This window comes from Salminus brasiliensis, chromosome 18 (genome assembly GCF_030463535.1).
Source record: "Salminus brasiliensis chromosome 18, fSalBra1.hap2, whole genome shotgun sequence".
In the NCBI taxonomy this organism is placed as follows: Eukaryota; Metazoa; Chordata; class Actinopteri; order Characiformes; family Bryconidae; genus Salminus; species Salminus brasiliensis.
Genome location: NC_132895.1, coordinates 6045923 through 6063840, shown reverse-complemented (window position 1 = coordinate 6063840; position 17918 = coordinate 6045923). Strand labels below are relative to the sequence as shown.

The following is a 17918-nucleotide window of genomic DNA, read 5'->3' as shown; positions in this document are numbered from 1 at the left end:
AAACACCCTAAAGAAGTGGATGTGCAATAGTGCGACTTACAGAACAGACCTACGCTGATACAGACCACTTAAAAAAAAGGAAAAAAAAACCTTTATTGAGTCACAGGTGAAGTCCAGAGAGACTAAATGCAACACAGATGCAGTTTGTTCCTCCCCATGCAGCCCTTTATCATCACCGCAGTGCACTGAAACTCCAGAAAACGAGACAGAGAGAAAGAGACAGAGAGAAAGAGCAAGACTGGGTTCATGGCAACCCTCGTCTTCATTAAACAGGAAAATAAAACACACACTCACACACACACACTCACACACACGCACCAGCTACTGAAGACACAGTTAAGATCACCGGACAGAAAAAGAGTGAAAGAGACAGAAGCTGCGAGTATGTACAAATCATCTGAAGTTTCCTTAAGTTTCCCCACGTTTTTCTCTGCTACCTCTGATACCCCTCACTGTGCTGTGAGACGTAGCTGCAGACGCATCACTGTGGACCCAGCAGCAAACACTGGCACGTCAATTCTTTTATTGGTTCAGCTGCAGACTTCAACTTAACACCATTAGAACCAACCCAGGATACACTATATGTCCAAATGTATGTGGACACCCCTTATAATCAATGCATCCAGCTACTCACTGCTGACACAGATGTGCAAACGCATGCCAAGACACACACACAGCTTGTCTAGTCCCTGTAGTGAAGTCCTGCCAATAGAATTAGACTCTCTGGAGACAATTTTCATGAACCTACTGGCACCATGTCTAATGCCAGGCGTGGGCTAGAGGTGTATGAAGCCCCCCAGCAATGAGCTGTGGAGCAGTGGAAGTACTGTGCTCTCAGGAATGATGGATGGTGCTCCATCTAATACTTCTGGAATGAGCTGAGGAGTTGGGGATGAGGTGAAGCGGGTGATCATCTAACAGCCTGACCTCATTGACGCGACGGTCTCTAGTGATGCACAGCAATGCGACAAAATTGAGATCCAATGAATAAGCAGGTGTCCCAATACTTTTGTCCATATAGTGTACAAGTATTTAAAAGCTAAATCTTTAGAAACTGTAAAGTTGCTTAGTAATTTAGTGCTTGTTACCAGTTTAGCCTATTTTGTCTGAAAGCACAGGGCAGGTATCTTCAGCCAATCTGAGATGTGAGCTCCAAAAACAGCCGAGTGAACCACTGCATCATGTAGAAACGAAAAAAACAGGACTGCTAGAAACAAACTGCACAAAGACACAACTGTTAGCAGTGTGATCTGGGCCTGTGTAATTCCAACCAAGTACATTAGTACAAAATCCTCCAAAGTGGAGCCAAAAACAACATTTCTACACATTTGAAACTCAAGACTGCGAGACACTGGAACCATAAAATACACCAGCTTTGTAACGACAGCGGAAAGAACTGCCTGTTGCGTGTAAATCTGACTGCTGTACAGAAATATACTCAGCACTGTCTCAGCCATTCATTATTGGCACCTTTCAACAACAACAAAAACAAAAAAGCCACACACACACATCGGGTTAAGGTCTCACACAACTGAATGTACTAGAACACAAGAAGCACCACGAGGCAAGTCTCTGCACACCTTCTGCACCGTTGGCATCTAAGGTTTAAGGAGAGATAGGTAGTAGGAAAGCATGTTAGTGCTTCGAGTTCCCCACCTTAGATCATGAGATCCAGCTGTGAAAAAAAGAAAAACCTTCAAATGGCTTTCGTGCAGCTGCGCAACAAACAAGAAAACAGCAGGCAGACCATTCCACCGACCGTTCAACAGAAGCACAAACGTACAAAATCAACACGAGACTAGTGTCATTCCACAAAGCCTGTCCTAAGCTAGCAGAGCAGGGTGTTCGGTTAAAGCTGCCTAGATCTAAAAAGACCAACAGTTAAAGGTTTGCTGGAACACATGAAGAGTGGGAGCTTCGAGGGTTTAATTGGTGAAAAAAAGAAGCAAAACATTCAGCTTATGTTTGGGTAAGGCAGAGGCAGAGACACAGAAAGAGAAAGGCAGAGAGGAAGAGAGGGGATAAAGAAAAAGAGAGAGAGAGAGAGAGAGAGAGAGAGAGAGAGAGAGAGAGAGACTGGTTTAGTGCACAGAGACAGTTAAAAGGAGTGGTGTGTTGGGTGCTCTGGACATGTGCTTATACCATCATCTATCTTGTCAGCCAAGATCATCAAGCTGTCAGCAGTACAAGCACGGACAGCCTGACGTCTTTCTGATGATAAAAGTCCGTCTTCCCCAAAATCAAAAGTACAAAATTAAAAAAGGAAAAACAACAACAAAAAAATTACAATAATAAAATAAGCCTGCACAAGCATGTGCTCCAGCTTAGCAGTCGCTTTTCCACAGTTTGATGGTCTTGTCGTTTTCTAGTGCTGCTGATGCAATTATGTTTTCTGTGGGGTGGCAGGCAGTTGAGATCACCACATCTACAAACAGAGAGAGAGAGAAGATTCTTGGTTTGGAGGTGTTGAGAAAATGTCATTACTTATTAAATAATGTGCTTAACGCTCATGATAAAGGTTCCCTAGAACCTTTAGCTTATGCCAAGAACTCAAACATTCCTCAGCGCTCTGTGAGGTGCCTGTGGGAACCCGGCATGAAATCGGGTTCCTCAAAGAAATGATGTGAATTAAGGCTCCTAGAGGATCTTTAGGCTGCTATATTTGGATGTACAATTATGAAGAACTTAAAATTCTCATACCTAAATAAGCAAGTACGGGTTAAGTAAAGGTTCCTCTAAAAACTTAAGCTCCTGAAGCTCCTGATCCATTCTAGGCCAAAAGCTCACCCAGCTGACCAACTTCACCATCTCTTAAGCTGTCAAATCTTGTCAAATCTTTTCCTTTTTCTCCCAGTTTGGTTCTGCCAATTCACCTGTCCACCTGTTCGTAGTTCCCCCTGGCACTAGCAATGCTGCAGACACTAGGAGGGAAAGGTCTTAACACCTAACCTCACCTAACATCACCTCAGACACATGAAGCCAGCCACGGCCTCTTTTTAAACTTCTGCCAATATACATGACACGCTTGGAGGAAAGAGCCGGGTCCCCAGCTCCACCACACCAGCTAAGAGACGCCTGTGGCAGCCAGGTAAGAGAGGTACGAGAGGCCGCACTCTTCCCAGATGGGAAGAGAGCACGGCCAATTGTGCTCCTTTTGACTCTGAATTCGCCTAATCAATCTTAGTTTATCAATTATTCTAAAAGGGGGTTTTGGGTGTGTGCTGGATTGAAGTCATTTTAAAGCACTAAAGAGAAAACTCTTAATATTTCAATATTTTTTTTTATTATCTTCTCTAAAATAATAATAAATCAATAAAAATAGTACACACAAAAAAACTGGTCTCCTATGTTTCATGTCCACACACTTCACTTACTACATTAATGCCTGCATCCCCAAATGGTGGTGCACTATGTTTAACACACTATCTAGTGTCACAGTGTGCAGAATGGGACACAGCCCGTTTTCAGTGGCCACTGCAACATATTAATGTATTTCTGTTACTTTAAAGACTGAAGAAATGCATTCTGTAGCACTTGTACTTCACCCAGGGTTTAGCAATATCTGCTTACCCGTGTGTCCTTGAAGTTTCTGTACGATCTCCTTGGTCTGCAAGTTCCAGATGTAAACCATGTTGTCTTCTGAGCCAGAGACAATCCACTGAGAGAGAAGAACATGTTTAGATTTTAATCTTCCAAATGAACCTTCACATCAAAGATCCTGCATCTATTCTCAGCACGAGCTGCATCCAACACGGACGGATCCCCCCCACCCACCCACCCGGTGCTTACACCAGCTCTTTACTAACTCCTTCAGCTAAGAAATAAAGACATTGGAAAGTTTCAAAAAGAAAGAAAAACGCTTACTTTGCCACCTGTGACCGAGAAATTGGCAAATATGCAGTACTTCTCATTTTTGTGACCGGTGTAGGTTTTCAAACACTGAAAAACAGAAGAACAAAGGAAATGATTAGCAGAGGGTCACAGCAAACCCTGCACAGATCCTTTAGCTAAACAAGCTCCAGACTGAGCCTTTGTTTAGACTGGCAGATCAAATCAGACTTTTTGACAGGTCTGTTTTGAGGACACATTTCTCCAGTCTGAACAGCAGTCAAAGGGAATTCTGCATTAAAAAGAAACTCAAGCTGCATTTTTGTGGCTTCAACTCATTTCCAGATGTTGAACACAATGAATCTGATTACATTCAAAGCAAACTTTGATGCTGACCATTTATTAACATTATGCAATATTAACATACAAATTATACATTTGTATTAACTTGATTTATACTATGTGTAGGTTTGCAAGTCTGTGCAACCCTGCTGGTACACTGGAAGTGGGGTTTGTGTGGATGTGAATATTTTATTAGCTAAATATGCATTTAAAAGCAGAATAGTGAAGCCTAAATATTTCAAGGTGAGCATGGTCTGGGACATTTGGACTAAGTCCAGGATGTTTAAAAGGTCTGGCTCAGTCCCTGGTTCCAGCTGATTGCATACAGATAAACATAAATACACAAGATAAAGACATTCTAAGAGGAATATCACATACAATATAAACAGAGAGGCAATTGCATATGCATAGGTAGCTTACATATAGAAGTGTGTGCTCTACAATGTCTGACAGGTAGTGTAAATATACAAGACAGTCCTCACCTTTCCTTTGCTGTAGTCCCAAAGCTTCAGGGTGCTGTAAAGAAAAACATTCTTAAAACCCTGAAACATCAAACTAATAATGAACTAAATAGCATTTATGAAACAACACAGAGATTCTTGTGAGCCATGGCATCAGCAGCAGCTGGGAGCAGCAGGAGGGCTGTTACTTACTTATCCAGTGTGGCAGCCAGAATGTATTTGCCGTTGGGGGAAAACTTCACAAAGGACACAGGGGGGTTGTCATCATCTATGAAATACATGCAATAGAGTTAGAATGCTTATAAAGGCTACATTCACTCAACATTCACACTTAACTAAAAGGATTTAAGGTTAATCTCCATGGCTTAAAAAAAAAAAAAAAAAACACTTACCAATGAGTGTTTTAAGGCACTGGCCTGATGCTGTGTCCCAAATACGGCTGTAAAAGCATGAACAAGAACATTAGTTATTGGGCTGCCTCCAACGACAGCATCCGCTATACTCCTTTAGTAGCTACTCAGTGTAAGTATCCTCATCCCTGGTCCTGGAGGCACCCTGCCCTGCATATTTCAGGGCTTTTCCTTCTCCTAACACACAAACTTCAACTAATCAGCTCCTTAACACACCCTTTCAGAGTTGCAGGGGGTGTGTGAAAAGCAGGACACTAAAATGTGCAGGGTAGAGTACCTCCAGGACCAGGGTTGAGAAACACTGTACTAGAGAGTAGCGGTGCCCAGAAATCAGTGTTATTAGCTGCACATGGCACTGGCAATAAGCCAAATCATTCTCAATCATTTTAAATATCATTTATTCATTTTAAAACTCAAGTCATTTATTATGAAATAGTATATATGAGTTACAAATATGCTTGTTTCAAGCTTAGAGGTCTCAAGTATGTGCCACATCATCACTGCTACACAAAAACCTTTTTGCTGCTTTTTGACCCAAGTTGTAGTTTACACTCTGTCCAAATTTCACGATCAACCAACCAATAGAAATGCTCCAAAATGACTTTCATTGAAAGTTAGAGTTTTTTCTTCTCCAGTAAATTTGCCGTTTTGGAGATTAGGTTTTCGCATGACATCGCTGTCACTATGAATGTTATCAAACTGATTACCTCCCAGCCATTGCTGTTATTCAATATATTCACTTCCACTTAAAGCAAAATCCATTTTCAATTCATAATGGGAAAAAAAGCTACAGCTATGGACTGGTATTGAGTCTGCGGTATTAAATTTTATATAGTTAATGTTATATAAAACCAGCCCTAATATTTTAACACTTTTATGACTAAAATAATGTCAGACAAACACACACTAACACTGCACCTGAATGCTGACCATACACCAATCAGCCATATCATTAGTATATTTTAATTAGTAGTGCCCAACACTGAGTAGGTCCTGCTTGTGCCGCCAAAACGGATCTGACCATGCACGGACTCCCCAAGACCTCTAAAGGTGTCCTGTGGTCTCTGGTACCAAGACGTTAGCAGCAGATCCTTAAAGTCCTGTAAGTTGTGAGGTGGGGCCCCCATCAGCATCAATGAGCCTTGGGTGCTCATGACTCATAAGCTGGTGGCCTTTTTTTTTTTTAGAGCACTTTTGGTAAGTGATGACCACTACAAGACATGCCCAATGTTTTGGTGATGTTCTGACCCAGTTGTCTAGACATCACAGTTTGGTTCTTGTCAAAGTGACTCGTATTCTTATGTTTGACCATTTTTCCTGCTTTTAACACCTTCAAGAACTGACTGTTCACTTACTGCCTAATATATCCACCCTTGACAGATGCCGCTGTAGCTGATCAATGTTTTTCCACTGTGGTGCTAATGTTTTGGCTGATCAGTGTATTGTATACAGTGTTTTCTAGAAGTGTGTTAATTTAGACATATGTTTTTTTTCCCTCTTGCTTGAAGAACATCACAATCTAATAAACTATTCGTCTGTAAGGATATCCAAATCGAAACCAGTTGGTAAGCCATACTAGAAAAGAGCTGAGGGCCACCATGCTTACTCACCAGAGTCCATCGTAGCTGCTGGACACAATCAGAGATCCATCTCTGTTAAAATGGACCTGAAAGAAAAGCTATTGTCAGCTCTCTCATAAAATGAACACAGACTATCTGCAGATTACTGCACCACATAATCACCTCACAGATCTATTCCTGACACGTTCTGATGAACAGAGAGGTGAGCGGTCAGAAAACGTGGATACTCACTGCGGACACTGGATCTGAGTGAGCTGGCAAAGTCTTCAGACACTTCCCCGTCTTAACGTCCCATATCCGAACACTCTCGTCAAACTAACGAGTAACGAAATGGAAAAACACTGTTACAGCCATGCGCACAGAGCAGCCCTGAATGCTCCAGCACTCTGATTTCTTATGTTCGGCACTAAAAAGAAAAAGGCTGATCATGCCGTGCTTTATTTAATTAGGAGACTTACTGATCCAGACACAATTAGATTGGACTGGGGGTTGAAGTTACAGCAGAATACGTAGTTGCTGTGGCCCTTCAAGGTTTTCAAACACTTTCCCTGGAAAAAATAAAGAACATCACAGTCCATAAACCATCCAATATCACAGTACTCAGTACGGCCAGTAAAAATACAACTTCACAGGAGAAGTTCTTAACTTTCAATGGAAGTCAGTGTAACAAGATTTTATCATTGTCATTTTGGAGCATTTCTATTGGTCCACAACTTTGCACAGCTGTGAGATGAAATGTACTATATAGACAAAAATATTGGGACACCTGGTCATTCATCATTTCTTATGAACTCAAGGGAATTATATTATATTATATTTTATATATTTTATATATATTATATATATATATATATATATATATATATATATATATATATATATATATATATATATACACACACACACACAGTGCCCTCCATAATTATTGGCACCCCTGGTTAAGATGTGTTCTTTAGCTTCTAATAAATTGAGTTTTTTTCTAAATAATATAGGACCACGATGGAAAAAAAAGAGTAAAATACAACCCAAGTGAACTCAAGTGAATTTACTCAAGTACACATTAAGAAATAATTGTTTAACATCAAATCATGTGTGCCACAATTATTAATACTTTGTACAACCCCCTTTTGCCAACAAAACAGCACCTAATCTTCTCTTATAATGTTTCACAAGATGGGAGAATACAGATAGAGGGATCTTTGACCATTCCTCTTTGCACAATCTCTCTAAATCATCCAGCGACCTGGGTCCTCTCCTCTGCACTCTCCTCTTCAGCTCACCCCACAGGTTTTCAATGGGGTTGAGGTCTGGGGACTGAGATGGCCATGGGAGGAGCTTGATTCTGTGTGTGGTGAACCATTTCTGTGTAGATTTGGCCATATGTTTTGGGTCATTATCTTGCTGAAAGACCCAGTGACGACCCATCTTCAGCTTTTGGGCAGAAGCCACCAGATTTTGTTTTAAAATGTCCTGGTATTTCAAAGCATTCATGATGCCATGCACCCTAACAAGGTTCCCAGGGCCTTTGGAAGAGAAACAGGCCCACAGCATCACTCATCCTCCCCCATATTTCACAGTGGGCATGAGGTGCTTTTCTGCATACTCAGCTCTTGTGTTACGCCAGACCCACTTAGAGCATTTGTTGCCAAAAAGCTCTATCTTAGTTTCACCTGACCAAAGCACACGGTCCCAGTTGAAGTTCCAGTACTGCTTAGCAAACTCCAAACGTTTGCGTTTATGATTGTGAGTGAGAAAAGGGTTTTTCCGTGCATGCCTCACAAACTTGTTGGCATGCAGATAGAGCCTGATGGTTGTTTTGGAGACTTTGTTACCCCAAGAAGCTACCATGTGTTGCAATTCTGTAACAGTGAGCTTTGGAGACCTTTTTATTTCTCTTATCATCCTCCTCACTGTGCGTGGTGGCAAAATAAACCTGCGTCCTCGTCCAGGCTTGTTTACCACTGTTCCAGTTGTTTTAAACTTCTTAATAATTCATCTGACAGTAGATATGGACAGGTGGAGGTGAGTGGCTATTTTCTTGTAGCCAATGCCTGACTTGTGGAGGTCAACACACATCTGCCTTACTTGAATGGTATGTTTCTTTGTCTTTCCCATGTTGAAGAGAAATGGCCTCTGTGTCGCGTCATATTTATACCCCAGGGAAAGAGTTGTGAAAGTTGTGAATTACTAATTAAATGTTCCTACATACTCTGATCAACTTCATAAACTGCTGTAGAATTGACAGAAATACTTGAATTACATTTATTTCCTAAGAAATGTTAGGGGTGCCAATAATTGTGGAACAGGTGATTTTATGAAGAATAATTATTTCTTAGTCAGGGATTTTTTTTTTCCCCTTAAAACCTCAAAAAGGTTGGATTTTACTCTTTTTTTCCATCGTGGTCCTATATTATTTTGAAAAAAACTCAATTTATTAGAAGCTAAAGAACACATCTTAACCAGGGGTGCCAATAATTATGGAGGGCACTGTGTGGAGAATTGCTGCGAATATTTGATTGAATTCAACAACAATAGTCAAGACCACTATTATGGTCAGAATTACAGATAATCACCACCCCACCTCATTCCCAACTCCCCAACTTCTCCCAAAAGTATTGGGTGGAGCACCATCCATCATTCCAGACAGTGTGTGCACACACGTGTCAGCAATAGGTGAAACTTAAAGAAGCTGAATGCATTCAATAGAAGGAGTGTCCACAAACATCTGGACATTTAGTGTATAATATCTGCCATTCTATTGTCTTGATGAATGCCAAGTTACACGTTCAGCCTAACAATCAGAGAACCACTCTGCGGTGCTATCATATAGAAACTCAAGGTTCACTGCAGGCACTGTGACTTACAGAGCTCACATCCCAGATCTTCAGGGTCTTGTCGTCAGATGCAGAGACGAGAAGGTTGGAATCAGAGGACCAGGCCACATCAGAGATACCCTGCAGGTGAGCAACACGTAAGACATGGTATGCTCATGGCTACTGGTACAATGTAGAAAACTGGATATTATGGGTTAATGTAGCTTTCAGAAATGCCTTTTTACTTACAAGTTTATGCCCAGATATTGTCTTCTCAAACTTCCCGTCGTATGCTCCCCATATTTTGATTAGTTTGTCAGCAGCTGGAAAACAAAGAAACATTAAATAATCAATTCATGCTTTTACTGTTTAACTCTTGTGTTGTCTTAAGGGACAAAATGACCCACCACCAAGGGCCAGATCCAGTACAAAGAGAAACAGGCCCCTGCTCACTTCACCTAAACCACCCCCTACATTATGCAGATATTAACCCTCTGGAGTCTACGAACATGGTTTTGTGTGAAACTCACTAATCGACCCTCGACTTCTGCCTTTCACAGTTTATACACAATTTTATTTATTTTTATTTTATTCATATGCTTCACTGCTTTTGTCAAGCGAAGACTCTAGTAAACCCATTTCAAGCACAAAAACAATTTGTCCACGAGTAAAGGGATGTTTTAAAATCAGACTTCAGTTTTTCAGCTTTAGGGTCAGAGCATCTCTTCACACAGGGCTCTAGGTCACATGGGGTCTCATTATAGAGAGAGCTGAGATTGAACATTTTAATATAAACATGAGGGTGTGATCTAACATGCCAACATAACAGTTTAGACAAATATTATCAGGTAAAAGAAAAGAAAATTCATTAAAGATTTATTAAATCACAAGCTTGGTTTAAATGATCTGGGGGGGGGAAAGCAATTTTCCATAATGTTGTAGTGGGACACTGTCCAAAACTACTTACACGAGCTAGCGAGCCATTCTCCACTTGGACTGAACTTGACAGATGAGACCGCTTTTGTGTGGCCAGCTAATGTGAATTTCAAGGTGTAGTTTGGCTTCACAGGTGCTGACTACATCAGGAGGGAAGATTGAAACAGATATGAGAGGACAGAACATACAGAGAAGAGGGAGGTTGTAGGGGCAGGGGGTAAAACAGAGGACGATGCTTTAGAAAGGTTTCTCAAAAACAATCCAATTAACAGCAAAGTGACAAAAATACACAAATGTAATATATGCAACCCACCCCCCTTTTTCAAAACCTTTTTTTAAGTTTTCAAAATGAACACATTAATATTAATATCTTTGTGTTGTACAGACGTGTTAAAGTCAGGCTGGCCAATCAGAGCTCCATGGTCATGGCTGCAGACCAAACAAATGAGCATCCAGATGATGGCAGAACAGCTCATCTTGTTTGCAGCAGAAGAGAAAAGCTATATGACGAGCAGCAACAAGTAGGGTCTAAGAAAACATACGTCAGAGCGGTGAGAACGTTACAGTAACTTTATGCAGCTGCTGGTCTAAGTGCATCCTAGTCTGTTCATGTCCACAAAGAACTGCAAATTACAGCTTCCCTCACTAATGAATGCTCACGAGCAGAAAGGCAAAAGTGGACAGGGTGCAGAGATGTTTACGAGAGCGACGGCATTTTCGTCCTCGTTTAAAGAGCACGGATGGCAAAGAATGCGCCCGACTATGTTAAAAATCCCATTCGTACTTGGTGTGAACAGACCTTTAACTGATTCATGTTCATGAGACTTTTCTCACAGGGGGGTTGAGGTTACTCTCTGAAGGTTTTGGGTATGGGCTGTTTGGCTCCTCACCTTGCTCTGGCTGGCGGATGCAGCCGAGGACGTCTGTGTTTTAGTAGCTTCAGTTTCTGGTTTCTTCTCCTCCGTTGCCATAGTGACAAAGTAGCAGGGAACCGATTAGAGATGCAGGTTCCACCTCAGCCAGACTGGAAACCAAAAAAACAAACCAAAAAAACAGTTAAGCAATGTCCACATAAAGGAGGGAACTGGTGTGAGACTGGTCAGTCTGGAAACCAGTATTCCTTGGTCTTTATTCGTGGGAATATTTTTAAGTTAAGTTTAACATTTTAAATATATGGTTGACTCAGATTTCTGCGTCAGGCTTTTACTCTAGCTAGTTAACTCCAAAGACCATCACCCAGCAATAGCTCCAGCTACTACTACAGCCTACTTATACGCGGTCATATCGGAATATTAGCACCTCCTACCCAATAATGGGAATTACTAGCAAGCTAGCAAGACATTGTGATATGGACGTGTTGATTGCTCTGCAGTCGTCGTTTACATCAGGCATCAGTGGCCTGTGGGACACTTTCCTGTTATGCCGTTGGGAGGCGCTCAATGTGCCAGAAGTCCCTTCTCAGTACACCTTCACTATGGTGGCTCTAGAACGTCCCACAAAGTTAGCGGTTTCCAAGACGCTACCACCCTTCACTCACTGTCACAGTCCTATCAGAATTTTATGACCACCTCTGGGCTGCACATATAAATAAGCGAGCACACCAGTCAGTTGTAGCACAGTGCAAAACCATCTGCTTGGCAAATGACACAATTTGACTGATTTCCAAAGGGGCATGATAATGGGGTACTGGATGAAGGGTGGCGTTCTAGAGCCGCCATAGCGAAGGTGTCCTGAGGATGGACTCCTCACACATTGACTGAGCTAATCTCTATAATGAACGCCTCAAAGTCTAAGCTAACCTTACTTTAACTGGGTCAGTTTTAAAGCCATGTTGCTTGTGCTCTGTCTTGTTTTGACTGTTGTTTCAAATAATTGCTACCCACTGCCTCTATAAAATTAACAAATATAATTAATAATATAATAATACTAGCAGTGTTTTCTACTATATAAGAGAAAGTTGTTTTTTTAAGGGACCTGCTGCTAAAACTAATTTGGTAATGATCTAGACCAGAATTAATGTAAATCTACCCAACAGTAAGAGATGTTTTAGGAATATACAATAATTAAACACAAAAAGAAACAGCAATGGACAGATCAGATCTGACTAATACTGATCATTAATGCCAATATTGTATGATATTTACTGTTCTCTGGAAACAAAGATCATTTGGTGATACTAGACTACTGCACGAAAACGTCCTTTTAATTATTTTTACAGCATTTTTGACTCCAAACGTCTACACATTAAGCTTATGTATTTCTGCCTTGGCAGAATATTACAAGAAATACCGCTTCTATCATACAGGTGCATCTAAAGAAGGCATATTGATATAAATGACATTGAGCAGCAAAAACCCTTGAATCCGACATGAGAGCGCAAAAAACAACGAATCTGATCCGATCCTGTAAGCAATGCATGCTGAAACAGCACACACTCACACTGTGGGATGTGGCGTTAGGTGTGTGTCTCTTCCTGTGAGGTAGTGGAGTGGAATAGGTAAGCAGAACAACCTTGTTTTAGAGGCTCGACGTCAGATCAGTACTGATTATATATATATATACTGATTATATATATATATATATATATATATATCTCAGTACTAAGATATTAATATTTGCGTGCTGATCCTGCACCAAGAACTTAGATCTGAAGAAGTGTAAAAATGTGTTAAAAGGACTGTTTATATGTAGACCTTATTAATCAGAGTGATGCTAGCAGTGTTATTCTAATATAGAAGAGCCGAAGAGAAGAGATGCTGATTTGAACTAATCCCCATAGATTAAGTCTCACTTTCTGCACTTCATGGAAATTCGGGCAGTTCATATAATTTAGTTTACTCTTGGATACACAGAGGGCATTATTAACGCCATTACATGTTGGATCATTGACTTGTGGTGAAATCTGATAATACCTGTAATTTCTAAGACTGCAATATATATATATATATATATATATATATATATATATATATATATATATATATATATATATATATATATAATACCTGTAATTTCTAAGACTGCAATATATATATACATATAATACCTGTAATTTAAGACTGCAATATATATAATACCTGTAATTTTTAAGACTGCAATATATATATAATACCTGTAATTTAAGACTGCAATATATATATATAATACCTGTAATTTAAGACTGCAATATATATAATACCTGTAATTTTTAAGACTGCAATATATATAATACCTGTAATTTAAGACTGCAATATATATATAATACCTGTAATTTAAGACTGCAATATATATATATAATACCTGTAATTTAAGACTGCAATATATATAATACCTGTAATTTTTAAGACTGCAATATATATAATACCTGTAATTTTTAAGACTGCAATATATATATACTGCAGTCTTACAAATTACAGGTATTATCAGATTTCACCACAAGTCAATGATTAGAATTTTATTTAATATTAGAATAACACTGCTAGCGTCACTCTAATTAATATATATATATATATATATATATATATATATATATATATATATATATATATCGCAGCGAGAAAAGTTATTGCAATGTAATTTTCCCCCAATATCGTGCAGCCCTAGAGGAACTGCATGTGAAACAGATCAGTGCATCTAGAGGATGGCAGTAATTATATTGGTATCAAGCTGATATGCAACTGACATGAACGGGGAATAATAATAAAAAATAGTGAATTAACACATGATTTCAACTTTTATATGAGAATCAGAAAAGACCAGCAGTATCGTCCCATCTCTGGATGCATCCCTGATACAGTACTGATGACTCTGTGACCTCCGCCTGTGTTGAGGTCTGTTGATACTGCAACAGCGGGACCAGACTTAAGGTCTGTGTATTATTATTATTATTAAATTCTAATGGGTTTTTATTACTATTATTATTACTATATATATATATTTTTTTTTTACTTTTTTTTTTGTCCCTGTCCCATCAGCCATGGCCCATCTGGGTTTCTTTCCTGGAGAACGAGATTGGGTTATATTTTCATCCACATTAATAGAGAGAACCAACAACCTAACCACATACCTCACAGGTTCACCCATTACCCCATTTAATTAAGCAATAAACATCCCACAAACAACCAAAACAGCCTCACTAACACCCTCCTGTCTCCTGCACCTCCTCACTCGCATTCCTGAGTGCCAGTGTTTATGTAGCTATCGCGACCTTAGCTAGTAAAATACCAACACTTCAGCATGAAGGACGTTTTCAAATGCTCACAGAAATGCCACAAAGGCTTAACTGCACATATATCGACTTTAATGTGTAGGTTTTATAATGTAAATCAAGCTGAATAAGTTGCTGACCCGCTGCTGATCTCCAGCTAGCTACAAGCTAAAGGAGGCCTAAGGGCTCGACTGGGAGGACGCTGTTAGCGCATTAGCCAGCTAGCGGGCTGTCTGGCTGGCTGGCCGGCTAACACCAGCTAGGATTGATGTAGCTCAGGTCAGAATGAGTGAGGATCAGCTAGCTAGTGTTATTCACCGCCTGCCTGCCCAAATTGATCGAGCCGATTTCGATCCAATCCCCTTAAATCAGGCTGGCTGGCGTTAGCCTTTCTCTGCACATGCAGCAGCAGCAGCAGCAGCAGCAGCAGCAGCTCCTCCATTCAAACAATAAGCAACTCACCGTCGGTCTCTGTGCGCGGACGAGGCTTTTACTAAGCCTTTAAAGGATCCGAAAGGCTTGCCCCGACAGATCTTAATGCTCGAGCATAGAAAAAACACCACGTTTTGTGTTTACATTGACTGAGCAGGGTCCGATGGAGGAGCTGCGGCTCAGGCGGGGAAATGTGGCATCATGGAGGCAACAGCGCCACGATGGACGGGCCGAGAACAACCACAACGGCAAGCCTGCAAGGACTAACTTAGTGAGCAGCCCAGCAAACACACAACATTGGCACAACGTTGGCTACTTTCCTAAGGTGTCCAAATGTGGTGCTGATGTTGTTGTTGTTGTTGTTGTTGTTTAGCTGACATTGCCATCACATTGCTCAACATAATCCCTATAAGGGTGGGATTACATCCCTTATGTCCTGGGGTATTTCTCTCGTTCACGGGGATCTCTAACTTTTTCATGTGTTGCCATATTTTTTTATGGTTTTATGACTATTCACAACTTAACAAACAAGATTGCTTACATTTATTGCATTTAGCTGGTGCTTTTCTCCAGAGTGACTTTCAGTGTAACTCCTGTTACAGAGGGGTTGGGAGTCTGGCCCAAGGACTCTTAGGATAGTCATCCAGACCAGGAATCGAACCCCAGTCCCCCCAATGGTACTGGTGTTATCTGTTGCGCCAGATGTGTTATCTGTTTATTTTTTTCACAGGACCTCCTTACATTTGCACAGTGTCACAGCCTCATTATCGAGTAATGTTGCTGTATGGTGTTATATCACTACCTATTGCCCTGCATTTTAGCAAAATTCCATTAAGGCACAACATAATCTCAATAAGGAGGAGATTACATCCTCTATCAAAGGAATTGCTAACGTTTTCATGTTGCCACAGCCTAATTATTATGTTATTAACTTTATATTGCCATAAATTATTATTACTACCTATTCCATGTTGTCAGAAATCCTATGCACGACATAAGCCCATTATATTCTACACGGGGTCCTGGGGTATTTCTCTCGTTCACGGGGATCTCTAACTTTTTCATGTGTTGCCATATTTTTTTATGGTTTTATGACTATTCACAACTTAACAAACAAGATTGCTTACATTTATTGCATTTAGCTGGTGCTTTTCTCCAGAGTGACTTTCAGTGTAACTCCTGGTACAGAGGGGTTGGGAGTCTGGCCCAAGGACTCTTACTAGTGTAGCACAGGATAGTCATCCAGACCAGGAATCGAACCCCAGTCCCCCCAATGGTACTGGTGTTATCTGTTGCGCCAGATGTGTTATCTGTTTATTTTTTTCACAGGACCTCCTTACATTTGCACAGTGTCACAGCCTCATTATCGAGTAATGTTGCTGTATGGTGTTATATCACTACATATTGCCCTGCATTTTAGCAAAATTCCATTAAGGCACAACATAATCCCAATAAGGAGGAGATTACATCCTCTATCAAAGGAATTGCTAACGTTTTCATGTTGCCACAGCCTAATTATTATGTTATTAACTTTATATTGCCATAAATTATTATTACTACCTATTCCATGTTGTCAGAAATCCTATGCACGACATAAGCCCATTATATTCTACACGGGGTCCTGGGGTATTTCTCTCGTTCACGGGGATCTCTAACTTTTTCATGTGTTGCCATATGGTTTTATGACTATTCACAACTTAACAAACAAGATTGCTTACATTTATTGCATTTAGCTGGTGCTTTTCTCCAGAGTGACTTTCAGTGTAACTCCTGTTACAGAGGGGTTGGGAGTCTGGCCCAAGGACTCTTACTAGTGTAGCACAGGATAGTCATCCAGACCAGGAATCGAACCCCAGTCCCCTCAATGGTACTGGTGTTATGTGTTGCGCCAGATGTGTTATCTGCCACAGCCTAATTATATTGTCTATTATTACTACCTATTCCATGTTGTCAGAAATCCTATGCACGACATAAGCCCATTATATTCTACACGGGGTCCTGGGGTAATTCTCACCTTCACAGGAACTCCATACATTTTCATTTTGTCACAACCTTATCATATTATCTAATGTTACCATATGGTGTTATGAATCTCTATATTTTCCAAAAGTCCATGCACTACATAATTCTTAGTTGGACCTGATTAAATTTACATGGGGTCCTGGGGTAATTATCTCTTTTATAGGAATACCTAACTTTTTAATGTGGTCTCAACATTAAGAAATGTTGCTATTAGGTATTATCACCACCTATAGAGAACTTCCAAAATGCCATGCTTTTTTGAAAAATCCCATGCCCATTTCAGACAGGATTGTTGCCATGTGGTTTTATGACTACCTATTCACAACTTAACAAAAGCTCCATGTTTCTAAAATTTCATGTACTACATAATTCTGATTCGGACAAGATATCTTTTACATAGGGGCCTGGGGTACTTATGTCTTTCACAGGGGCTCCTTACTTTTTCACCCTGTCAAAATGTTGTCACAATCTCATTGCTAAGTAGAGCTGCTAACAAAATAACACTGAACACAAAAATTGTTATCTAAAAATTAAAGAATAAAATCTAACAGTAAAAAACAAATCATGTTCATTACAAACATACTTTAGGAAAAGTTAACTATAGAAAACACTAATCTATTACATTTTTATTGTAGTACATGAAAAGTAAATGTAGTTCATAACCCGCCGTTAATGGGTATTATACTTAATTCATGTGTAACATTATTATTTAATAGCTATATTAACTGCATTTGAATTAATAATAAATACTGCAATAATGTCTTACATTAAACTGTATGTTTAGTGTGTTTAATGCGACCGTTAGGCTTTCTGTATGGTGTTATGATAATTGCATTGCCCCATTATTCTGATTATTCTGATTCCGATGTTGTGAAGTTTGATGTTCTTCATTATGTCTTATGACTGAT

At 40.0% G+C, this 17918-nt stretch overlaps 1 protein-coding gene across 1 annotated transcript; it reads right to left on the bottom strand.

The window, feature by feature from the left end:
- Window positions 1-74: 74 nt before the first annotated feature.
- On the bottom strand, window positions 75-15186 carry wdr5 (WD repeat domain 5). The gene is made up of 14 exons (XM_072662697.1): window positions 15019-15186; window positions 11261-11394; window positions 10402-10510; window positions 9684-9757; window positions 9486-9575; window positions 7080-7169; window positions 6853-6936; window positions 6652-6707; window positions 5024-5070; window positions 4824-4899; window positions 4653-4686; window positions 3865-3939; window positions 3571-3658; window positions 75-2425 (listed from the first exon to the last, which is right to left on the bottom strand). The coding sequence occupies exons 2-14, from the start codon at window positions 11339-11341 to the stop codon at window positions 2325-2327; spliced, it is 1005 nt and encodes a 334-aa protein (XP_072518798.1). The 5' UTR covers window positions 11342-11394; window positions 15019-15186; the 3' UTR covers window positions 75-2324.
- Window positions 15187-17918: the final 2732 nt, after the last annotated feature.